The following is a 27630-nucleotide window of genomic DNA, read 5'->3' as shown; positions in this document are numbered from 1 at the left end:
TTTTCCCTATTAACTGGGGTATTATTATCCAAAATTATAATCAGAACAAAATGATGAAAGAAAGATGAAATTTAGGTTATAATACTTAGAATGTTAAATAAGTTTTGCAGTTCGATAGGAAAGGGCATTGCTACTAGCCTAATTATTTCATTTTGTTATGTTGGCACACTCTTCATATGAATGTGTGAGAAACATAGACATAATAAGAATAGACTAGGTTAGGTATAGGCTGCTCTGTGAATAGAGGTGTATCACCAATAATCACGAGCTATCTTTGACTGTCACATTTTCTGTCTATCACTAGAGTGGTCTAGTTATCTTCGTCTGTCATACGCAAGTAATCACACGGTAAAAAGAGAGATAGATAGATATGTCACCGATCGACTGCTCCGCGTTACACTATTTTGCTTAAGATTCCTTGTCGATTCCAATTGTGTCTATGGTGAGAAGTTTCATTTCATTCTGTCAATTTATTCTTTGTTTACAAACGATTTAGTAGCCACTTGTCACAGATTCTTGAAGTTATACATCTTTAGGCGCGATAGAGAGTGAATTTTTATTATTCTGCGCGCATGCGCACAGAGACAGTATGTTATTCGTTGCTAAATCTTTTAATTTATGTATGTATCAGTCCAAAAAAGGTGTGGAAAAAGTATATTAGTGTTTTTAGCAAATATATTTATTATAATTTTTGAGTCTTTGGATTTGTCTTTCTCGGGAGTAAGATTATCAGTGGAACCTCGATTATCCGTCTCTCCATTAACCGTCACCTCTGTTAACCGTCAGGGTCCGTACATAAGTTGTATTGAGTACATAAGAAAAAATTTGTGTCATCGATTCATTTTTTAGCATTGCGATAAGCCAAACGAAATTCGCTGAAATATACAATGCGGTAAAACCATAAAATGAAGTTATGGCTGAATCAACTGTTCTGTTTTCGTTGCCTAAAGATGACATAAAGGAATGGTTAATTTGTTATGAGGACGCAAACGGCTGTTGATCGCTGACAGTTGATGAAATCGTTGAAATGGCAAAACAGAGGCTGACGAAACAGGTTCAGAAGCTGACACAAACTTGGAATTTGACGGTGGCGATGTCGAGGATGCTTTTGCAACTGACAAAGATTTGATTAAAGATGCTAGAGAAGCTGCATCGCACATGCAACCATTCATCGAGTGGTATTCTCGGCAAGAAGAATCCAATAAAGTAGATTGCATGATCTTACGCCGATTAAGAAATTCAGCCCTTGCAAAATGTGAAGCATCAGTAAAGCAAACAAAGATTTCAGAATATTTTAAACCGAATTCGACAATATTAACACGAACAATCCTCATATCAAACAAAACATACAAATAAAATTTGAGAGTTGCATTATTAATTTTTAACTTTTTTTAATGTTCTGTTAACCGTCTTTTCGATTATCCGTCATACCCTTGGTCCGGTGCCCTGACGGATAATCGAGGTTCTACTGTACGTATTATTAAAACATTTTTATATTTAATACTTCACTTCGTCTATTTGTTACCGTGATTTGTCATAGTGTCAGAGAAACCGTAAAAAAATGCCTTCGTAGCATCATTGGTACAGCATTCGACTAGAGATCGAGAGGTCCTGGGTTCAAATGCGTTTTTTTTTTTATTTTTGGATAAACTGTTTAAAGTATTTTATTTCGTTGAAATCATATAATAGTAGTATAACTTCTTACGTACGTACAAAGTACACACACATTCTTTTTTTTACAATGGAAACAATCAAGTATCGTGCAGTGATTGAATTTTTATTATTGGAACCTTTAAAAGCAAAGGAAATTTATGAACGAATTTTGAAAGTCTTTAAGGAATCTTCGCCTTCAATAATTAATGCAGTAGAAAGATGGACTGCTGATATTAAACGTGATCGTACAAGCCTTGATAGTCTAAGAGCTAGTGAACCTTTTGACTAACGGTCGTCCTGTAAGGCTAGAAATTTGTAGAGTGATAATTCATAGCACACCAAAGCTAAAAACCATGACCTGGCAGGCCTCAGCGGTGCACGTGTATCTACCAGGTGAATCGAAAAGTGCAAATTTAGGGGGTACAATAAACTTTCTCCTGTAAGGTTTAAATTTAAGTATGTGTTTGAGTAAGTCATTTAAAAGAAATGTGTAAAATGACAGGCGATTCTGAAGAGCATAAGACCTTGCCAGGCGAGGGGAAAGATTAGGAGTTTTTCCTAAATTTATTTTTTTTGCATCGAACAAATTTTTTTTAAGTTTTTTGAATCATTCCAAACAGAAAAGGTCTTTGGTGATTTTTCTCTTAAGTTAATAGTTTTTGTTATATAAGCGATTGAAAATTTTGAAAATTGCGAAATCGACCATTTTTAACCCCAAATCGGATATTTATCTAAAAATCTCAAAGTTGCCAAGGTAGGTAGATATTCTTTAAACATTGATTGATGAAATCCCAAAGAGTTTTTTGCAATACAATATCGGAAACCCCTTTGTTTTTTAATTGCTAATCAAGCGGACGCTTCACTGTAGTATAAGTGAGGACGTTTGAGTTGGCATAAATTCATTATCTCGAGAATTGGCAAATTTCAAGAGCAATCTTCAGACAGGTCGATTTTTATTTTTAAATTAGGACTTTTTGGCATATATATAATACTAGTGACGTCATCCATCTGAGCGTGATGACGTAATCGATGATTTTTTTAAATGAGAGTAGGGGTTGTGTTATAGCTCATTTGAAAGGTTATTTAATTCTCTATTCACTAATATAAACAATAATATAATTATGTATACAGGGTGTACAAAAAAAAAATTTTTATTAAATTAACTTTGATTAAATTTGACAAATAGAAGAAAAAAATTTTTTTGTACACCCTGTATAAATAATTATGTTAATGTTTATATTACTGAATAGAGAATTAAATAACCTTTCAAATGAGCTATCACACAACACCTACTCTTATTTAAAAAAATAATCGATTACGTCATCACGCCCAGATGGATGACGTCACTAGTATTATATATATACCAAAAAGTCCTAATTCAAAAATAAAAATCGACCTGTCTGAGGATTTCTCTTCAAATTTGCCCATTCTCGAGATAATGAATTTATGCAAGCTCAAACGTCCTCAATTATACTACAGTGTAGCGCCCGCTTGATTAGCAATTAAAAAAACAAAGCGGTTTTCGTTATTTTATTGCAAAAAACTCTTCGGGATTTCATCAATCAATGTTTAAGGAATATCTGCGTACCTTGCCAATATTGAAATTTTTAGATAAATGTCCGATTTGGGTTAAAAATGGCCGATTTCGCAATTTTCAAAATTTTCAATCGCTTATATAACAAAAACTATTAACTTAAGAGAAAAATAACTAAGGACCTTTTCTGTTTGGAATGATTCAAAAAGCCTAAAAAAAATTTGTTCGATGCAAAAAGAATAATTTTAATAAAAACCCCTAATCTTTCCCCTCGCCTGGCAAGGTCTTATGCTCTTCAGAATCGCCTGTCATTGTACACATTTCTTCTAAATGACTTACTCAAACACATACTTAAATTTAAACCTTACAGGAGAAAGTTTATTTTACCCCCTAAATTTGCACTTTTCGATTCACCTGGTAGATACACGTGCACCGCTGAGGCCTGCCAGGTCATGGTTTTTAGCTTTGGTGTGCTATGAATTATCACTCTACAAATTTTTAGCCTTACAGGACGACCGTTAGTCAAAAGGTTCACTAGCTCTTAGACTATGAGGATAATCCAAGTCAAGGACGTCCTAAAATAGCAACAAAACCAGAAATCGTAGAAAAAATACAGGATATGGTCTTAGAAAATCGTCTAGTGATTTATTGTATATATTTTGTATTTGTTTGGTTATTGAACATTAATATATTTTTTATCAGAATTTCTTGAGTTCATAAAAAAGGTTGCCTATGATATTATGACATTTTTAAAAAAATATAATCAAATTTAAAAAGAAACATTAACTTACCAAGCATGCAAAAGTTGGTTGCGAACAAATACACAATTAAACGTCATAATTAAAAGAATAGTAAATCCTTTATAAGAATGATAAAAACATAGGACAGAAGCACTAAGTCATAACATTTAAAATATATTTCAAATTTGTTATGATGTTTGATTTTTCATTTAAACAATCAATTGTTTCTACATTGTTTCAAATTACAAAAAAGAGCTATAAGATATCTGTTTGGCCTCAGAAGAACAACACACTGCAGAAGTTACTTCAAAGATCACGGAATTTTAACCCTTCCATCTTTGTATATTTTAGAAACTGTTTGCTTAATTCGTAAACATCTACATGTCTTTCCACCAAGACCTAATCATCCTACTTCACGAGAAATTCTACGTTTGACGTCTATTTGCCGACCCCGTCCTCGGAGTTAGTAAAGAAATCGATATTATATTCCGCAAAAAAAATGTACAACCATCTCCCCCTACAACTAAAATCTGCACCATCTTTTCCCAAATTCCGTAAACTGACAAAAGCCTACCTGTCTGAAAGACCATATTATTCAGTAGAAGATTATTTTAGTCAATAACTAAGAAATTACAGTACCCTTTGCACAAGTAGTATTTTTATTATTTTTTTATCTATATTTGGGTGTCATATGCAGCAGCTTAATTTTTTAACTTTTAAACCTTTTTTATTAATTATTAGGTAGACTATGGATTTGCAATTTATTTAAATTTTTGCAATTGATTATTTCTGTTTTAACTTCGATTTATTTATTTATTTTATTTAACTTATTGACGATTTATGTAATTTTAGTAAATTGGATTGTTACTGTTTTGTTTTTTTTTTACTATTTATAAGCTTTGTCGACAAAATTATAAAATTTTTCATGGCAATAAAGCATATTTCTATTGTATTCTATTCACATCATAGGCGTTCTGAAATTATTCTTTAGTATATTTTAAATTAAATTGAAATATATTTTATTTAAATTTTTGACATCATTTTCATCATTTATTGCATTTTTTATCTTTTTTTTTGATTCCTATAGACTCTAGGAGCTCCATCTCTTTTGTGCTATGTTCAATTATCTTAGTCTTATCTTAATTTTGACAAAATTAAATTTATGTTTCTCTCTGTTTCGTAAAAATCCTTTCCAAAAGATTGCACCCTTTATGAGCAACTGTAACGTTATGTTTAAACATATTTGCAAGTTATTTTGATAACCTTCTTATATCGGCAAGACATATAATTTTATTCTTCTTTACCTTGTTATTCTTGTTCTTGTAAATATTGTGTATGACTTGAAAGTGTTTTCGATGAGGCAATGTGGGTATGATGGTATGAATTAAATGTTAGTGCTGTTTTTCTTTTTTTTATGGCCTGAGGTGTATTGATAGGGTCGGATAATCTGATAGCTCTGTCGGCGAGGGCGATATTTTTTGGTATACCATGAAGTAGTAGGTATAGTACTATTTTCCCTATGTAAAGTTAGGTGCAGAAAATTTATTTTCTTGCATATCGCTGTAAAATCATATCGTTTGCGTATCGTTTGTTTCGGTGATCGCTTTAAAACCATATTTAACCTACTCAACTCGTGTATCACTTCGTTTATTCTTTGATAAAATCTGATAACTTCTAAAGCTTAAGGAGACTGCTGGAATATACAGAAAACGAAGACCAACTATTATAGTTAATCAGGATAACCAGGTAGTGCTAGGTGAAAAAGAGAAAATTCATATATGGGAAAACTATATTCAGGATAGACAAGGCGGAAACGGCGGGTTCGTTGGGAAAAATATTCCCATGAGATATTTTTGCATAATCACATTCGTGAGACATCCCAGAATAAGGTTCAATAAGTCGCCCACGAGAAAAGAGGGCCAATTATTTTTTTTTAATCAAATTGCAAAAATCAATATTTTTGGCCCGGCCTAATTTTTTTTAGGTTTTTTGGACCATTTTGAACAAAAAAGGTATCTTATAATTTTTCTCTAAAGTTGATTTTTTTCGAGTTATAAGCAAGTTAAAATTTGAAAAACGCGAAAATGGCCATTTTTAAGACTTAATAACTCGGTCAAAATTATTATTTTGAAAGTCAGAAAGTGACTAAATCAAAGTTTAAAGTCGCCGTTACATGATCCTGAAGAAATCTGTGTCATTAATTGACTACTAAGCTGTTATTTTTAATTAATAACAATGAGTGGTTAGATCGTATTGACGCTGCTGTAAATGTGAGTGCGAGTAAGATGCACAATTGGACTGCTGGAATGGCTTCTCTCTCGCACTCAGCATTTACAGCCCCGCACACGTGCATGGCGCTAATTATTATTACTTAAAAATAACAGCTTAGTAATAAAATAATGACAAAAATTTCTTCAGTATCTTGTAGGGGGGGCTTTAATCTTTGATTTAGTCATATATTGACTTTCATAATAATAACTTTGAACCGAGTTATTAAGCCTTGAAAATCGCCATTTTTCGTTTTTTTCAATTTTAAATTGCTTATAAGTCGAAAACGATCAACTTTAGAGAAAAATTATAAGAGACCTTTTTTGTCCAGAATGGTCCAAAAAATTAAAGAAAAAATTGTTTGGGCCAAAAATATTGATTCTTGCAATTTGATTAAAAAAAATTGTTAAAAAAAAATTGGCCCACTTTTCACGTGGGCGACTTCTTGAATCTTATTCTGGGATGTCTCACGAATGTGATTATACAAAAAAATCTCATGGGAATATTTTTCCCTTCGAACCCGCCGTTTTCGCCTTGTCTAGGAGCTCTTTCATGACGAAAGACCCATGAGTGAAGTTTATACAGACGACCAGCTGACTGGCCCTTCAATTACTAAAGAGGAAATAGAAAAGGCAATATTATATTCAAAAAACAATAAGGCACCTGGACCTGATGAAATCTCTTCAGAAATACTCAAACTACTAGATGAAAGGGGAATTTCAGCACTACATAAAATATTTAATTTTATTTATGAAACTGGTTGCTATCCTCAGCAGTGGTTGCTCTCTACATTTATTCCCCTACCCAAAAAAGTCAATGCAAAAAGATGTGGGGATCACAGACTCATTAGCCTGATGAGTCACACTTTAAAAATATTCTTAAAAATACTACATCAAAGATTATACAAAAAATGTGAATGGGACATCAGTGATTCTCAGTTTGGGTTTAGGCAAGGTTTGGGAACAAGAGAAGCAATAGTAGCAACACAGGTGTTGGTAAAAAATTGTTACGATCAGAGGAAGGACGTATTCCTGTGCTTTCTAGACTACGAGAAAGCGTTTGATCGTGTCCAACATCACAAGTTAATGCAGATCCCCAAGAAGCTTGATATAGACCAAAAAGACATAAGATGCATTGAAAACAGGCAGCACAATTAAAAATAGACAATTCTATATCCAAATCCATACATATAAGAAGGGGTGTTCGGCAGGGATGTGTGCTTTCCCCTCTTTTATTTAACATTTATTCGGAAGCCATATTTCAAGAGTCTTTGGAAGATGCAGAGATGGGAATCAAAGTGAATGGAGTATTAATCAACAACATACGATATGCTGATGATGCTGTCTTAATTTGCGACAACATAGCAGATCTTCAACAACTTGTCACTATAATCGCAGAATACAGTAAGCGAATGGGATTAGAGATTAATACCAAAAAGACCAAATTCATGATCATCTCCAGAAACGTGGATGCATTTGAAAACTCCACCATAACACTGAATACTAAGTCCATTGAGAGAGTGAGCAAATTCAAATACCTAGGAACGTGGCTTTTTGAAGACTGGGCATCGGACAGGGAAGTAAAATGTCGCATTGAGCAAGCTCGACAAGCTTTCGTAAAATTCAGGAAGGTACTGAGCTGCTCAGAGTTCGACCTTACACTGAGACTAAGGTTTACTAAATGCTACGTGTGGTCGGTGCTGCTATATGGCATAGAGGGCTGGACACTCAAAACGAGGGATATAAACAGATTAGAAGCCTTCGAAATGTGGCTTTATCGCCGTATCCTAAAGATACCATGGACGGCGAAAGTCACAAATGTGGATGTCCTTAAAAGAATCAACCAAGAACGTCAGCTTTTCGAAAACATCAAGAAAAGAAAAACGGCGTATTTGGGTCACATCATGCGAAACGAAAAATACCAGTTCCTTCAACTTATAATCCAGGGTAAAATTGAAGGCAAGAGAGGAATAGGACGCAAGAAAATGTCCTGGCTCCGAAACATAAGGCAATGGACAGGGATTAGTGACATACAATCACTGATCCACATTGCAAGAAACAGAGAGTTAATGGAAAATGTGATCGCCAACATCCATTAGTGGATTTGCATTTGAAGAAGAAGAAGATAACTTCTAAGTTCCAAAATTCATTATCCTTTTTCACAGCGTACGTCGTCATTAATTCATCAATCCGTTCCGAGGTATTTTGTTGGGTTTTTTAACATTGTAATTTTTTACGAGTACTGGGGAGTTAGCTCGATGCCTCAACCACTAACTTGGGGGACCAGGGTTTAATTGTTTAATTTAGGAGTATTCCTTCCCTTTAACAGTTTGCTTCCACTGCAGCTCAAGAGCGCCATCTGCTCAAAGATCTGACAAGAGATAAATAGTTTATACTAAATTCGAGTCTTTATTACACCGGATGGTGAATTGGAAAACGGGCCATAGAAAACTCAATGTAAAATTCTAAATTGTTGAATTCCTGCTTCCCTAATTATTTTACATCAAAAGTCGTGAGAAACTATTTATAGAGGATTAAAATCTGTATTAAAAACAAAAGTTAAAATTGTTCTACGATTTAAACACATTCCAAAATTTTGAAAAATATAATACATTTGCCGTAGTAAGTAAGTGCGTAAAAGTAAGGACATAGCCACTATTTCCGACAGTACGCAAACTATTGACTGAATAAAACGTCTTTATTATTACTACTTTCTCCTCAACCGAGGACATCTTTTCAACTTTATTGTTTTTTAAACAATAAATGATACATTCTTGCACTGTGTGTGGCCTAAATTACAGGAAAAAAACAATGGCCTTAAAACAATTAGGGAAGCAGGAATTCAACAGTTTAGAATTTTACATTGAGTTTCCTATGGCCCGTTTTCCAATTCACCACCCGGTATATTACAGAATATTATTAAATAATCCTATTTCTAAGTTTTAAAAACAAACGGAGAGGTGTAACGCCATTGACAACAATGAATCATATCTTTGGGAAAATAAAATTATGTCAACTTGGAATTCGAATCCATTCAACATGTTGTCCATATAGCAGTAGGTAAAATAAAAAAAACTCCTTTTTTTACTTCAAAGTCCGTCCCTGGTTCGATTAACTAGTGGTCAGAAGCAGATTCGGGCGCAATAAAGACACTCATAGGTTATCATTAAAAGATACATTAAGGCAACGTGTATACGTTAATGTTCAGATACAATACCATTTTGCTCTTGCTTTGCATTAAATTTAGTAATTGTGGTGTTTGATGTCTGTGTGTGTGAGTACGTCCAAATGATATCGGGGAAAAATTTATATCCGCCAAAAGCTTGTTGAGCTGCTTCTCGTGTTTGTATCATGTGTCAGCATTTAATTGTCTTTTTATGACTCTATATTTATGGTCTAAAGATGAATAAATAAAATATACGCTCACACAACAGACTGTTTCGTTACCATGTAACGTTATACGTTACATAGTCTTTTATTTTTGGCTCGATTCTATTTTCGATTTCTAGTGATGCATTTTTCGTTCTTTTTTTTAATTTCTGAATAAAATTTTAGGTGTCCACTACCAATTAGAATGTTTAGGCACAAGGTCTTAATATTTAAACTCCGTCACTAATTCTTTTTATTCTCATCCGTTAAAACTTTTACACATGGGATTAAAACTGGACCTCTTCTTTCATCAATGATTTGCTGCTTCTTATCTTACCTCTCCTAACATTAAATTAACATTGTTACGGTAGCACATCTGATTCTCTTCACCAACGCACTAGCGAAGAGTAGCTCTCCTACTATTTTCCACTACTACCAACGAAGAATGGGAGTTGGGTGGCCGGAATAAGATAAAAGGGGCGATCGCTGTAGCAGAAGTCATTTACGCCAGAGAATAGATCTGGCAAGAACTCTACTGAGCGAAAGATATTGCCTGCAGACCAACCGGGCTTTTAACGCATTGAGTTAAAAGCCATACCGTCCAGCGATTTAGGATTGATACATCGCTGACCCGTTATTCTCCAACCGTGTATTGAACGGCCTCTCACACCTTCATCCTCCAATTATTTGTCATAATAGTTGATGGTACGTGAATGTATTGAGAAAGTGTAGTATTTGTCACGTCTATTAATTATATCTTTCTATTCTCATACTATAACATATCAATTATTACTTCACTACCTGTATCATAATGAACTTCATTATGATACAGATTTTTAACCAATAGAATCGCGATATAACATTCGCGATGAAGGTGGCACACGCCCAGTGACCAATGGCGAGTCAAATACATACGCTTTGACAGTTCTCAATATGTAAACAAACTGACAAACTACTTAATTTGTTTGCGTTACAAAATTAATAAATTTGAATATATTTTTTGTTGTGAATGATCATAGAAAAAATCGTGTGTACAACTTGCATTTAATTATAATTATGAAGCTCGTACTCTATACGAAACTCGCCGCTAGGCGGCTCGTTTCTTATCCTTCATACTCGCTTCATAATGACGATTGTTGAAAATGGAAAATTAAATTACAAATGGAAAGTCCCCTCTACAATGGAAAACTTTACTTAACTTTTTTTGGTTTTAGGACCTACTCTTCACAACCCAATAGGTCCCCATAACGCTCGAGTGACTACACATTTAGCATACTTTGCTCGCCTACCATTAGGATTTAATCCTGTCTTTAAAGTACCAATTTAAAATGCTAGATTTGTTTTTAATATAAACTTATTTTTTTACCTTCAATGAAACATGTGTAATCTCACATTATCTTATACAGGGTGAGTCATGAGGAACTGTACATACTCCTACCTCGTATAGAGGCTCCTATGGGGAATAACAAATGACCATTAAAAAGTGTCTGCTCCCCTTGTTTAATAATATACAGGGCGAGTTTCGCATTTTGACAGAAATTTATATTCGTCATAATCTTTGAACGGTCACATCGATGTGTCTCTTATTTTGGTCAATCGTTACACTAGTACCACCTAATCAACTGATTTATTCAAACTAGAAAAAAATCAGGTCCGGCTTTAAAAACTTAGTTCATTTTGGTCTTAGAAACAATTTCACACTGTATATGCTTTTTGAAAACTCTAATATAAATTTTACAAATTAGACAAATAGGCAATTAAAATGGCATATTTATTTTTTTCCCCACACGATTACTTAAATTTTTATAAAAAAATCAAATTTGGCTATGAATTAAAAGTTTGGTAAAGTAAACCATAGATTTAAAAAAAATTAACTTTTATTTCAAAAATTAATTTTTTTAACAAATATTTGATTTATGTTACCACCCAATCAACTGAATTATTCAAACTAAAAAAAATCAGGTCCGGCTTTTGGGGTGTTATGGGGAGTTTTAGATCTAGGCGTGTTATAGAAAAAAAAATGGTGAAACTTTTAATTTTAAGAAAAGCGTTGTTTAATTTTTTTTATTTTTATGGTAGAGTTGCGATTTTGACAAATTTGATTTATTAATAAAAGATTAAGTAATCGTGTGGGGAAAAAATAAATATGCCATTTTAATTGCCTATTTGTCTAATTTGTAAAATTCATATTAGAGCTTTCAAAAAGCGTATACAGGGTGAAATTTTTTCTAAGACCCAAACGAACTAATTTTTTAAAGCCGGACCTGATTTTTTTGAAGTTATACTTCTTTACGCACGATATGATGGTGAATTTTTATATGTTAAAACCTACGATCCGGGCGCATGCGCATTATAACGTTGTTCTGATTGGATGTGCAAATGACATGCCAAAAATTATCCAATATGGCAGCTATAGCGCAGCTGTGGTTTGGACGGTTGACGGTTTGGTTATGTATGGGCGTTTTAAAATTTGTGGGAAGAGAAACAACAAAAGTTAGTTAATAGTTATACTGCCTTTTTAAATAGTTTTCATATTATATTTTTGAAGTTATACTTCAAAATGTTTTAATTTATGTATGTATCAGTCCAGAACAGATGTGGAAAGAATATATAAGTGTTTTTAAATATATTTTTCTAAAAACGTGTTAAAAATGCAATTTTTAGGACTCCATAGGAGCGTTAAAAATGCTACTTTAAGGCACTAGTGCTTTAAAATTTTTAAGGCACTGCAGTTAAAAGTGAATTGTCAAATTGTGAAACGTCAAAATATTTATATTTCATTTATTAACATTAATATTAATAATACAACTTGCGCAATTTGAAAAAGGTGGTTTAAAAGGTTTTTTATTATAATTTTGTGTCTTTGGATTTGTCTTCCTTGGGCGTAAAATAATAAAACATCTATTTTTATATTTCACTTGTCACCGTGATGTATAATTATGTATATCTGAAAGGTAAGTAGCATGCGGCTTGATGGCCTTGTTGGTAGATCATTGGACCAGAGATCAAAAAATCGCGAGATTGCGGGTTCAAATCCCGGACGATTCATACTTTTTTCTTTTTTTTTTTAATATTTGGCATTGTTTAGTTTTGGTTCATTTTTGGTAATTATTGTTAATTTTTTGTATTGTAACTGTTAAGTAGGTATATTTATTTAGTTGAAATTATATTATAATAGAAGCATAACTTCTTACGTGCGTACAAAGTACAAACACATTCTTTTTTCTAGTTTGAATAAATCAGTTGATTGGGTGGTAACATAAATCAAATATTTGTTTAACAAAATTAATTTTTGTAATAAAAGTTAATTTTTTTTTTGAAAATCTATGGTTCACTTTACCAAATTTTTAATTCATAGTAAAATTTGATTTTTTTATAAAAAATTAAGTAATCGTGTGGGGAAAAAATATGTCACTTTAATTGCCCATTTGTCTAATTTGTAAAATTAATATTAGAGTTTTCAAAAAGCGTATACAGGGTGAAACTTTTTCTAAGACCCAAACGAACTAATTTTTTAAAGCGGGACCTGATTTTTTTCTAGTTTGAATAAATCAGTTGATTAGGTGGTAATAGTGTAACGATTGACCAAAATAAGAGACACATCGATCTGACCGTTCAAAAATTATTACGAATATAAATTTCTGTCAAAATGCGAAACTCGCCCTGTATATTATTAAACAATGGGAGCAGACACTTTTTAATGGTCATTTGTTATTCCCCATGGGGGCCTCTATACGAGGTAGGAGTATGTACAGTTCCTCATGACTCGCCCTGTATATTTTTCTCAACGCTACCTATCTTAATTGAATTACTTACTTGCAATACACAACTTCTTTGTTGTTTTGAAACGATCCAAAGGGCGGGCATCTTGACGGCAGTTCCAGCACCAAGATACCAGAAGATCCACTTATTGCTAACAAGGATCCCGATTGGTTGACTGTAACACACTCTGGTGTAAAAAGTGGTGGATGTAGGGGAAGAAGTTTCTGAAACAAAAAAAAACATATTAAATAAGAGATTCAAAAAAGCAAGCAAAATGGAGTATTTCAACGAAATTTGGTAAAATAATTTTAGTTCATAATACGTTGATTTGATTGAATGTATTATTTTATTATATTATTTTTCAAGTACATTATGCTGTGGACTGTTATACACTAATCGTGTTTTTCTTCTTCTTACATCAGGTTAGACATACTTGTCTCTATAGCATGATCAAAGAACAATTTGACCCCAAAAAAATAAAGGAAGGATGAAAATTTGGGAATAGGTAGTTGAAATTGTCTATTATTATATAAGAAAAAGTTTACAATTCTACATCCCCTCCATTTTACAAAAATGGAGGAGAATGGCCCCCTCTTGAAAGTAAAAATATTACATTCAAAATAAGACCGGAATTGGATAAAATGACTAATTCTAAACAACTTTTGTTCTATAGAGTTTAAGTTATAAGTCAATACTTTTCGAGTTATTTGCGAGTGAATATGTTCATGTTTAACAACATAAAACATGTTTTTGAACGGTTTTTCGGAGATAACTCAAAAAGTAAGTATTTTAGCGAAAAAAATATTCTTAGCAAAAATATCGCTCATAAAAAATTGAAAAAATGGTGTATATATGAGGTCTGTAGACCCAGTAGAAGCAGAGTTGCAGCTAATGAAAAGAAGGGTCTTCTTAGTCAAATTCCAAATCGAATATTTCAATGTGAAATAACCCAATTACGAAGCACTTTTCGGGGAAAATTCATTTTAACTTTTTTAAAGTGTTTAAAAAAGGTTTATTTTTGTTTTTTAAAAAGGCTAAAAAGGAGTTAGGCTAGAAGCTGGAAGTAAAAAGGAGTTAGGCTAAAAATATTGTTGGTTCCTTTTATTTTTTGGTAAAAAAATCACGAAAATCGCCTCCTAATTAGCATCACAACTAAACTTTATCATTACTACTTCACAAGTTACTTTGTCTATGTATTATTTATATGATCTGTAAGTTCATCGGTTCAAAGTGCTTCTTTTTGAAAAAGATGTTGTTAAAATGACTTGAGCGAGTAACTAATCACGAGTTTAGTCAAATTTGGAACAGCCCTAGCATAACCAATTTTTGTCTAACAACAAAACAAAAATCAAAAATATTCAGAAAAGCAAAAGGTACATTTTATTACTTTTTGAGATTTTTGGTCTTACTAATAATTTTTAAGTTAATTCCATAAACCATTCCGATGTTTTTCAAAGTAAAAGAAAATGTTTTATTTTAAACCCCATTTTTTTCAAAACTGAGCACTTTAAACCAATGAAACTTATAGATAATAAGACAAACTTGTGAAGCGGTAACGATTAATTTTATTTGAGAAGCTAATTAGGGGTGATCTTCGCCATTTTTTTACCAAAAAATAAAAAGGACCAACAATATTTTAAGCGTAAATCACTTACTTTTAATATTAGAAGTTTTTTTCAAAAAACAAAAATAAACCTTTTTTAAAGACTTTAAAAAAGTTGTTATGAATTTTCCCAGAAAAGTGCTCCGTTTTTTGGTTATTTCGCATTGAAATATCCGATTTGGAATTTGACGAAGAAGAACCTACTTTTCATTAGCTGCAACTCTGCTTCTACTGTGTCTGCAGACCTCACGCATACACCATTCTTTTCAATTTTTTATACGCTATAATTTTACTATATATTTATAGAATATTTTTTTCGCTAAAATACTTACTTTTTGAGTTATCTCCGCAAAACCGTCCAAAAACATGTTTTTTTTTGTTAAAAATGAACATATTCACTAGCAAATAACTCGAAAAGTATTGACTTTGTAAAAAAACTCTACAGAACAAAAGCTGCTTAGAATTAGTCATTATATCCAATTCCGAACTTATTTTGAACGTATTTTTTTCACCCCGAGAAAATTTTTTTCACCCCGTATTTTCCAATTTATGTAAAATGGAGGGGATAAACTTTTTCTTATACAACAATAGACAATTTCAACTACCTATTCCCAAATTTTCATCCTTCCTTTATTTTTTTGGAGGTTTTCGTAAAATTTTGTGTTCCTTGATCGGGCTACTAGTACTTGTTCGTAGTATATTTGGATCAAACTTTGTTCTTTGTTAAAAACACCTCTAAGAAATTCTCTACTCTAGATAAAAATGAACAACTTTCTTCTAGAGCAGCGGTTCTCAATCTGTGGTACATGTACCACTGGTGGTACATTTCATTTTTTGAGGTGGTACACAAAACGCAAAACAGCCAAAATCAGCACCACTATTATAGTTAATTAGATCACCTAGTTAGATATGTATTTTAGTTAGGTGGTACCCAAAATAATAAAAAGTATTTGGTGGTACATGACGCAAAAATATTGAGAACCGCTGTTCTAGAGAATTTAAGGCTCTCTTGAAAGCAGAGGTCAGATCTACAAAAATTCCAATTTGAGTAGTTGGTATATTTACACTCACCGGCACAATTATTAAACTTGTATTTCTTTCAATTTGCAGACATTGTCAATATCGGACCATATTTTTTTAAAGATACAAAGAAAACTACCTTTCAGAAAAAGGAAACAATAAAATTATTGAAAAAAAAGTAGTTTATCAAGGGATGCTTAGTAAAAATCCAATGCAAAAATCTTCGAAGAAAATTCAAATAGGTATAATTTTGAAAATCATAGTCTAAATTAAGAAAACATTATAAGTATTAATCTTATATAAGTATGACAATAAATTGTTGTTCGTTAGTCTCGCTAAAACTCGAGAATGGCTGGACCGATTTGGCTAATTTTAATGTTGAATTATTTGTGGAAATTCAGGGAAGGTTTATACGGTTTTATATAGTCATTTTAGAAGCCACCAAAATTTTTACACCTACACTCGGCAGGACTGAGAATAGGTTGCTATCTATTTTTCATACCCGTACGTCACAAAAGGGTTGCCCCCTGATATTTTTTTAAATTTTTTTGGACGATTTTTTTTTCTTAATTTTGTATGATGTAGAACACAAAGATAAACACAACCCTAATTTTTCACTTTTCTATCGCTAACCGTTATTTTTTAACAGCCATCTAAATATTTACATCTTATATACCTATATAAAAAGCAATTGCTGTTCGTTAGTCTCGCTAAAACTCGAGAATGGCTGGACCGATTTGGCTAATTTTGATGTTGAATTATTTGTGGAAGTTCAGGGAAGGTTTATACGGTTTTATATAGTCATGTTAGAAGCTACCAAAATTTTTATATCTATATGTATAAAATGCTCTTTTCACAGTGTTTGTTGCCATACTCCTCCGAAACGGTTTGGCTGATTTTTATGAAATTTTACACCTATATTCGGCAGGACTGAGAATAGGTTGCTATGGTTCTTTTCATGAAGATTTTTCAGTGCGTCACAAATGATAGAAACAAAGGTAACTCCGTGATAATATACATTTATAACATTTATTCTAACATGACATTTTAGTTAAATCTGACAGTGGTCAAATTTTATTTGCAATTGGGCATAAAAACAAATCAATTGTCTTTATTGCATTTATAAAATGGTATTTTCTTTGATTTCTATAGTCTTATAAATTGTACAGATTACATTCGTAGATATATTAAATATTATATAATTAGTAAATAAATTTTTTTCGATTATAGCGCCATGTATCGACAACTAGAATAATCACCGAACTAGAATAATTACCAAAGTAATCACCGACGTGCCTTTTTTTATCATATACAATTTAATGCGTTAGAAAGAAATCGAAAAACTGTGACGCACTGAAAAATGCTCATGAGAAAAACCATATCTATTTTTCATACCTATACTCAAAATTAATACTCAATCGAGAAAAGAGGAAAAGTGTTAAAGTGATTTTTTTAATAATATATTGTTACTATGGAACGCTTGGTTAATTTTGAACATCTTTCAATACATTATATATGAATATCATTTAGTCAACAACTCAAAATATTCCCGATGCCATGTCAAATATTTAAAATTGTCACTGATTGTCACTGTCTGATAGGGATGTCGGTTTTGTCAAAACACCGGTTTTCGATTATACCGGTTTTTTTACTTACGGTTTAACCTGGCTGTTATAACCGGTCAAATAAACCGGTTATTCCAAAAACCGGTTTACGGTTTTTTGAATCAATATTCAATAGCTAATAGGTTAAAACGTTAAATTCGAATTGCAATTTAGTTTGTCATACTTCACATGCTTATTTTTAATATAAAATCCCTAACAGTTTTCGATATATTGCAAAAAATATATTTTCATTTTGGAACTTCTAAGGGCAGCAACTTTTTTTATGTGCTTTTGTACTGAGGTAAGTTAGGTTTAATCGATTTATTTTTGGTCCCAGAATATGTGATTTAATTTCATACCTACCTTTTTGTTACACCCTTTATAATAAACTAACGCAATGAAAATTTCGGCTCCAAATAATATTAAATAATTGAAATATACAAATGGTGGTGAAATTAGGTATAAGAGTATCAACGTAATAAATTATGAAGCAAATTATACTATAGAAGCGTGTAGAGGTATATACATATGAATTATTATAAAAACAAAAATGTAACATCAAAAATGGTAAAACTTATAAAAATCAATCTTAAAATTCTGAACTGGATGTATTATTGTCTTCAATTTGTATGTATAGTGTATTTCCGAAAAAAAAAAATCCTTTTTGCACAACATACACAAAACAATTTTATTATTTTGATTTTTTTTTAGTGATTCCAGAGGAATGGTTTTTTTCTCCTGCATTTATAAATATAAGTTTATTCTCGTTTGTGTAGGTATACAATAAACACATGCTTATTCCCAAGTTCATCAAAATAGCCAATTCAGCTTTACACATTTCTTAAACATATTTCAGTGACTGCGAGAGTCATTAACGAATATGTATAAACATTAAACAAATAAAAGAATTATTGATGAATAAACAATATTTTTTCTACGAATTCCTTATTTTTTTCAGAAGTAACTGATCCGGTTTTTCACCCGTTATTACTGTAAAAAGAAAAAACCGGTTATAACCGGGAGAAAAAAACAACCGCTAAAACCGGTTATTGCGAACTAAAAAAACCGGTTATAGGTTTTAACCGGTAGGTTTTTTCCATCCCTACTGTCTGACTGACAATATGCTGACAATATTCTATTCGACTGAATGCGTTGTAAGACAAAGATAGATTTGGAAAATTTTATCACGGACATTGTGTTAATTTTTTTTGAATCCTGAAAAAACCAATAATAAAAAACCAATCCTGAAAAAACCAATGAAAGACTAAATTATTACGGAGGGCCGAAAGTCCCTTAGAATAAATAAAAAGTTTATTTTGAATGAGATATTTGAAATTAAAAATCACACTAAATTTTCTCTTAGTTTTTCACCCCTGTAACTTATTAAAATAAACATTATAGAAGTTCTCTGGGACTTTCCGCCCTCGCTAATAACGTAATCTTTCATTCCGCGTTTAAATTTTTCAAAAATACTTAGTTAGTTAGTTTAGGATTCGAAAAAAAATGAATCCCCATTTGAATAGCATTGCAGCCGAAAATACGTACCCATCCCCTTAATTTTAAAAGTGTTTTCCAAGAAAATTATAAATCTGTTTATTACTCTGGGCTAATTAGCAAAATACAAGGAAAAGTTATTTACCAGCAATTTTATTGCTGGAATCGAATCTTATTATTGTATGTATTAATAATATGGGTATGCAAAGTCCGCAGATAGTGTGCTACTTTTTTTATAAACAAAATGGCGCCCTAAAATCGTGTTTTTTTTTCAATTTTTGCTCTATAACTCCAAAGATTTTAACTTTACACCAAAAACACCCAAATAAAAATTGACCGCAATTAAATTCTGCACAGAGACATGTTTTACCCGATTCAGTTCGACGAAAACTTTCCCCGAAAAAATCGGGTTTTTCCAACAAAATCTTTAATTTTCAACTAAAATTTGAGATAAGTAATTGTTAATCAATATTTAAATAACTTGGTAATGTAAAAGCCCTTTTCGTATGGATTATAATTCCAGAAGCCCATGGAAAATGAATAAACAGTTTAGCAACAATTGAATTGTTAATTAAAAATTTACGGTCGCTATAATAACGACAATAATTATGATGCATAAGAATAACTATGATTTTTTCATAAAAAGACACTATACCCATCTAATGTACTTTACAGAATTGAAATTGGACTATTTAAGCGGCCTCAAGAATATTTTAAAATTATAAACAATTTTTTGGCTTATAAACAAATAGAATATCTCGGGAAATATTAAACTAAATTAAATTGTGAAAACGGTATTCGAAAGAAAGCGGCAGGACGCTTCTTCTAAAAGAAAAAACGTTTAATTATGACTAGTGTTTCCTGAGATACAATCGGTCAAATTTGACCGGAATTTACGGCAAAGATATAAACAATAGGATCCTAATTTTCAAACCATCACCTTTTTATTTTTGTCCTCTTTCTCCACACCAATTTTCATATCTTTAAAATACTCATAACATATATTATTATAATAAAAACTATCGATAATACGTGTGAAAATTGCCAAAAATAGCAAAATTCCAATCAAAAATTAGGTTGGAGAAAATGTAACCCTCAAAGTTTAAAATCGGTATACGTAAAAAAAAATGCATTTTCTCGGCTTCCCATGGAGCAATTTCCTTCATTCTTTTTTTGTTCCCTAATAACTCGAGTAGAGCCATCGAACTAACGCATTATTAAATGTCAAACTTGCTTTTGTTTTGTTATAATATATTAATTTATTTATAAGAACAGAAAACTACATATTTTTTCCATTTGTAGGCTTCTTTTTTAGATAAACTTACTACAAGTGTACCTTTTAAAGTTAAAAACATAAATATTCTCATTTGAAAGCTGTATAATTATTTAAACAATTTTTATTTAAACAAATTAAAATTTTGTGTTATAATAAATAAATTAACCTATTATAACAAAACAAAAGCAAGTTTGACGTTTATTAATGCGTTAGTTCGATGGCTCTACTCGAATTACCTAGGAACAAAAAAAGAATGAAGGAAATTGCTCCATAACAAGCCGAGAAAATGGATTTTTTGAACGTATACCGATTTTGAACTTTGAGGGTTACATTTTCTCCAACCTAATTTTTGATTGGAATTTTGCTATTTTTGGCAATTTTCACACGTATTATCGATAGTTTTTATTATAATATTATATGTTATAAGTATTTTAAGGATATGAAAATTGGTGTGGAGAAAGACGACAAAAATAAAAAGGTGATGGTTTGAAAATTATGATCCTATTGTTTATATCTTTGCCGTACATTCCGGTCAACTTTGACCGGTTGTATCTCAGGAACTACTCATCATAATTAAACGTTTTTTCCTTTAAAAGAAGCGTCCTACCGCTGTTTTTCGAATAACGTTTTTATAAATTATTTGAGTTTATTATTTCCCGAGATATTCTATTTGTTTATTAGCCAAAAAATTCTTGATAATTTTAAAATATTCCTGAGGCCGCTTAAATAGTCCAATTTCAATTCCGTAAAGTACATTAGATAGGTATAGTATCTTTTTATGAAAAAATCGTTATTAAGTTATTCTTATGCATCATAATTATTGTCGTTATATAGCGACCGTAAATTTTTAATTAACAATTCAATTGTTGCTAAACTGTTCGTTCAATTTTCATCGGCTTGTGGAATTATAATCTATACGAAAAGGGCTTTTATATTACCAAGTTATTTAATTATTGATTAACAATTACTTATCTAAAAGTTTAGTTGAAAATTAAAGATTTTGTTGGAAAAACCCCCTTTTTCCAGGGAAAGTTTTCATCGAAGTAAATCGGAAAAAACACGTCTCTATGCAGAATTTAATTGCGGTGAATTTTTATTTGAGTGTTTTTGGTGTAAAGTTAAAATCTTTGGAGTTATAGAGCAAAAATTGAAAAAAACACGATTTTCGGGCGCCATTTTGTTTATAGAAAAAGTAGCACACTATCTGTGGACTTTGCATACCTATATTATTAATATATACAATCATAAGATTCGATTTCAGCAATAAAATTGCTGGTAAATAACTTTTCCCAAAAATGGCCTATTCTCCGATAATCAGCCCAGACTATATAGATAAAATAAAAATATTGTTAAGGAAACCGTTTATTAAAAATATTAGGCGATCTAAACGGTAGATATAAATTGTTTTCCCTGGCTCGAAGCCATTTTCCCGGAAAATATTTATTACGAAAATTGATAAACGGCCCAATTAAGGAAAAAACCGCACACCGTCGCATATTGATGCATAAAAAATAAGGCAAAAAACTAATCCCCGTTATTGCCCCGAATGTCTAATTTAAATCGGGGAGCACGCGGGCACGGGGAAGGGATGGGAAGGGCCACGTAATGGCCGCCCGCTTATAAATTATTGGAATTATTATATTAAAAAATCCATCTAAGAAGTCAAAGAAGACCATTATCTCGACGTTTTCCGTTAACTAATAGCTATTTTTCGTTGCCGCGAGGCTTTTTCGGCATTAAGCGCAGTAAAAATAGATTTAAAATTAACAAGCTACCCGAAACGAGTTGGCTGTGGATGGAACGGTATTGATATACGCGAAAAGAGATTCGAGAAGAGATGGCGAAATGTAATTACCGAGAGACGGAAATAAGTATTCGAAATTGAAGTTTTACTTACCTAACTTATGACGCTGCTGTGGTCAAAGTAAAACCAACAACAATTTCCTACCACTGTGTACCATTAAATGAATGTTGGTGTTATGTTGAGATGCCTTTTGGGCTTTAGTTAAATGAATTCATAAAATGCTTTCAATTCACTATATTAGTATATTCGTCAGGTTATTGCTACGAATATTAACGCACTTGTTTATACAGGGTGAGTTTTTAGTGCGGGATCGGTCGATAATTCCATTACGGTATAGAATATCGAAAAAAGTTATTTAGAAAAAATGTAGGCAACGATATTCTCCACGCTTGGAAAATATGTCCATTTCTACAGGGTGATCAATAACAGCGTGGTATATCAAACATATAATTTTTTAAATGGGACACCCTATATATTTTTTCATATTTATATTCCCCTCATAATTCTTGTTCATATAATATAGGGTTTTGCATTACTATACAGAGTATTTAACAAGTTATGACCATTTTTATTTCGAAATCCCTATAAGATTAACACCCTGTATATAAAGAAGTAATTCGTAGACAATAATTTGTTTTATGTAATAAGATAAACAATATACTGTAGTTTTTAAATTAAGTCCAATTCACATCATTGACGAATATTTGTATACAGGGTGAACTACAAAACCAAATTACGATTTTCTCTATTTTTTTAAATAGATCACCCTATATTTTATTTTTCAAAAATATTGTACTTATTATACCCTTTCATTTTTATATAGCATTCCCTATATCTAAACTTATTACTTTCGGAGATATTTTTAGTTTTCTTCAACTTTCGGGAATACATTCAGTTTTTCTAGTAGAAATAAGTTGGTATTGAATGATAATTAAACAAAATTATTTTTATTCAATAAATAACTAACAGAAAATATAAATCATAGCAATATGCAATGAATGTATCAATAAATGTGATATTAAGGAATTATCATCATATTTCCCTAATATACAAGAATCATACAATTCCTACAAAAAAAAACAAAAAAAATATAGGTATCTTGTGTATAATAAAATTACAAGATTATTTTTATTTAATAAACAACTCACACAAAACATAAATCAAAACAATATACAACTAATTTAATAGTTTTTAGATTATTATATCAACAGCATTCTAAGCCAAGAAGTTTTTAGTAACACATTCCTAATTGCAGATTGTGACCCGCAGTTATTAATAATATAATTTTCATATTAAATTTCATTAATATGCACAAGAAATCCCTACTTTGTTAACACTCAAACTAGGTGATCTATAAATGTTTAAGGTGATACTGTTAGAGATTATGTGATTGGTCCACATTTTTTGACGGTTGAGGTTTTTATACAACGGTGCTCCAGTTCTTCCAAAATTGATTTTTTTCAAGTGGGGCTATATAAAAAACCTTGTATACCAGAAGCATCCAACAACGCTTGATGATATGAAAAATAGAATAAAAGAAGCTTTTAATAATATTGACTTACAAAAATGTTGGAAATGTGGCTCGGTCATTTGAATATCGGTTACAAAATTGCATAGACGTTGAAAGTGGTCATTTTCAACATTTACTTTAGACTTATATCCTTAACATCACATTAATTGGTACATTCATTAAATTTTGTTATGGTTTATTATTTTTTTGTTAGTTATTTATTCAATGAAAATATTTTATTAATACTTATTTGTTAAGTTATTTATATTTATAAGAATTGAATGTATTCCCGGCAAATGAAGAAAACTAAAAATATCTCAGAAACTAATAAGTTTAGGTATATGAGATACTATATAAAAATGAAAGAGTATCATAAATACAATATTTAAAAAAAAATAAAATATAGGGTGATCTATTAAAAAAAAATTGAGAAAATTGTAATTTTGTTTTGTAGTTTAAAAGTGCTTATAAAAATGAATGTTCTACTACAAAATTCTTGGCTTAGAATGCTGTTGATATACCATCTAAAAACTGTTACATCAGTTGTATATTGTTTTGATTTAAGTTTCATGTAAGTTATTTATTGAATAAAAATAATCTTGTTATATTATTACATACAATACAAAGTTTTTTTTGTAGGAATTTTACGATTCTGGTATATTAGGGAAATATGATAATTTCTTAATATCACATTTATTGGTATATTCACTGCATACTGCTATGGTCTATATTTTGTGTTAGTTATTTATCTAATAAAAATAATTTTGTTTAATTATCACTCAATACTAACTTATTTCTAATAGAAAAATTGAATGTATTCCCGAAATTTGAAGAAAACTAAAAATATCTCGGAAAGTAATCAGCTTAGATATAGGGAATGCTGTATAAAAATGAAAGAGTATATTAAATAAAATAATGTTGAAAAATAAAATATAGGGTGATCCACTTAAAAAAATAGAGAAAATCGTAATTTGGTTTTGTAGTTCACCATGTATACAAATATTCGTCAATGATGTGAATTGGACTTAATTTAAAAACTGCAGTATATTGTTTATCTTATTACATAAAACAAATTATTGTCTACGAATTACTTCTTTATATACAGGGTGTTAATCTCATAGTGATTTCGAAATAAAAATGGTCATAACTTGTTAAATATTCTGTATAGTAATGCAAAACCATATATTATATGAACAAGAATTATGAGGGGAATATAAATATGAAAAAATATATAGGGTGTCCCATTTAAAAAATTATATGTTTGATATACCACGCAGGGACTGATCACCCTGTAGAAATGGACATATTTTCCAAGCGTGGAGAATATCATGGCCTACATTTTTTTTAAATAACTTTTCTCGATATTTTATACCATAATGGAGTTATCGACCGATCCCGCACTAAAAACTCACCCTGTATACAATACATGGTAAATAATAGTAGCCGACAGTAAATCTATAATTTATTCACTAATATACTTATACTTAAGCAATTCATGTGCTTAAAATATTTTTTGCAAGGTTTTTCTGTCCAATTATCAAGATTTAAGAACCTTAATACATCTACTTCTTTTAGAAGAAAAAAAAATATATTTGGAGATAGCGTATTCCTTCTTTCCCCTTTACAAAAAAATCCTTTTCCCATATTCTTCATTTTTATACTGTAGCACTTTTTTCTACAGTGTACTTTTTTTAAACATAAGTCACATTCATTTTCATCATTTACATTTCATATATTTCATATTCCATATTATATCATCATTCACAATTACGTTAATATTATATTCACTTAATTTCTCTAGTCCCCTACCCACATTTGACCTTGATCAAAGTGGTTTAAATCGGTGGGTCATTTTTCGCGAATCCGAATCCTTCAATTCTGCTTTTGATCCATATGCCCAATCCGCAGCGCGACATGGTTAACTCAAAAGACAAAATGGATGGATAGCTTATGCGCTTTTCACAACCAGAAATCCTGTTATGATCCACATGCTCATCCTTAAACAAGACACGGCAACCTTTAAAACAAGGAGCGGGTAGTTTATAAGCTTTCAAGTTTCTAATTTAGTATCTTTTTACTGCTACAAAAGCAATGTTTTTTTTTATCTAAAGGACATCGCACACATCTTATGGAAAATATAATGTCACTCAAATTCAATAAAATTTATATGAATATATTCGTTTCAATTTAACGATCAATTCTTATCATTGCGCCAACTCTTAATTTTCAATAATAAGAGCAGAAATTGATATAAATCAATCTGAAATCAAATGGGTAGGTACATAAGTTAGAGAGAGAAAAAATATTTTAAAATACCCAAATTATAGTTAGTTCATAAATCTTCTCGAGCTCTTAAGCATCTTATTATAATAGTTTCACTAATCCGCTTAGGCCTAGCGGGGTTTAAGCTGTTTTGAATAGCACCCAGAGCAATAGTGATTATAACTGACACGTTTATAGACTCCAAAAATGTGATTTCGATAAACTTTAATTGCAATTTGCGCCGTAATCAATCATAATTAAGAGTTGGCGCAATGATAAGAATTGACAGTTAATTTAAAACGAATCTATTCGTATAAATTTTATTGAATTTGAGTGACATTATATTTTCCATAAGATGTGTGCGATGTCCTTTATCTTATAATTCAGAGTTCTAACAAAGTTAGTTCATGTTTAATCTATAGGTATAATTACTTCTTCGTCTCAAACTTTCTCTTCCCAAATACGTTTGTTTACTGCAGTGTTCTTTTTAACGTTATTTCGGAATTATTCTTCTGTTCAGTGTTTAAGGGTTAAGAACCTTAATAGAACTGGAGATGTGTCTATATAACATAGGGGGTTGTATACTGTATTTACTTGTAAGGGAGAAGTAACACTAACACCTATATATTCTGCTAAATACCTTTTAATCGGTATCTTACTATAGTGACTACATAGATCAATTTTAAAGCTGTCCTGTGTAAGATCCAGCTAATCAAGGAAAGGTTAGATACCAAAAAACAATTGCAGAATACATGCAGACAGATAAAACGTCTTAAAGCGGCTTTAAAATTAACACGCTACCCCAAACGAGTTGGCTGTGGAACGGTATTGGTATACACGAAAAGAGATTGGAGAAGAGCTGTGATGCTAACTTATGACGCTGTGGTCAAAACAAAACCAACAACAATATCCTACTACTAGAAATTTCTCTATACAACATAGAGGGTTGTATACTGTATTCATTTGTGAGGGAGAAGTAACACTAATACGTATTGTAACAATTACTGTAATATGCTTAATTTGACTTTAAATTTAATTACATTTTTAAAAATATTTCGAATTCTTTTTTGACTAAAATATAACACCTTCCGTCTATCGGAGCAGTAGACACTGCCAATTTCCTGTCCCTTAACTCGTTCCGTCAATATGTGCAATAAATTATTTTAAACAATTTTATTTGAACTTCAGTTCCATTCAGTGTGTGAACGAATTCAGTTCTTTTTTCGTTGAGATAATGAGCTCTTTTTTATCTTATAGAAAAATTGCCAAATGTTTTCATAACGGCGTTTTAGCCATAGTAGCCAAGGATTTTACCAGTTACCGTTATTCTAATTATTCATTTTGAATGGTCGGAAAAGATCGCAAAAGATCGGAGCGGAAGGCGCAAAAAATCGTGAATTTCCGTTCGGCATTGACTAAATTCTTTACAGTATTTGCGAACATGTTGAATAAATATGCTCTCTTATCCATACACTTTGATTAACTGACGATGAATGAAAATATCTGAAATCCATTTTGCTTTTAAAAAACGTATCATCGCACGAATTTCACATTGGCGAGCGTGACCTCTATCTTCAAAGATTGTTAGGCCGACACTTAGCAATGCAGCAAGGCGAAACTGGTGGGGTAAGTGAGAGGGAGAGGGTAAATTATCTTAAAATTAAAAATAAAACTCAATTAATCTGTATAAAAGCTGTTGAATATTGCATTTTTCTCGATTTCTGACCTATTT

At 31.2% G+C, this 27630-nt stretch overlaps 1 protein-coding gene across 1 annotated transcript in view; it reads right to left on the bottom strand.

Moving 5' to 3' along the window:
• Positions 1–27630, bottom strand: part of LOC114337588 (nuclear pore complex protein Nup88) — a 579124-nt gene that overhangs the window by 190576 nt on the left and 360918 nt on the right. The window contains exon 2 of the mRNA XM_050646001.1: positions 13380–13549. Coding sequence (XP_050501958.1) covers positions 13380–13549 — 170 coding nt within the window. The remainder of the gene's footprint in view (positions 1–13379; positions 13550–27630) is intronic.

This window comes from Diabrotica virgifera, chromosome 3 (genome assembly GCF_917563875.1).
Source record: "Diabrotica virgifera virgifera chromosome 3, PGI_DIABVI_V3a".
NCBI classification, from domain to species: domain Eukaryota; kingdom Metazoa; phylum Arthropoda; class Insecta; order Coleoptera; family Chrysomelidae; genus Diabrotica; species Diabrotica virgifera.
Note: the sequence above shows the minus strand (reverse complement) of the source record. Positions and strands in the feature narration are given on the sequence as shown.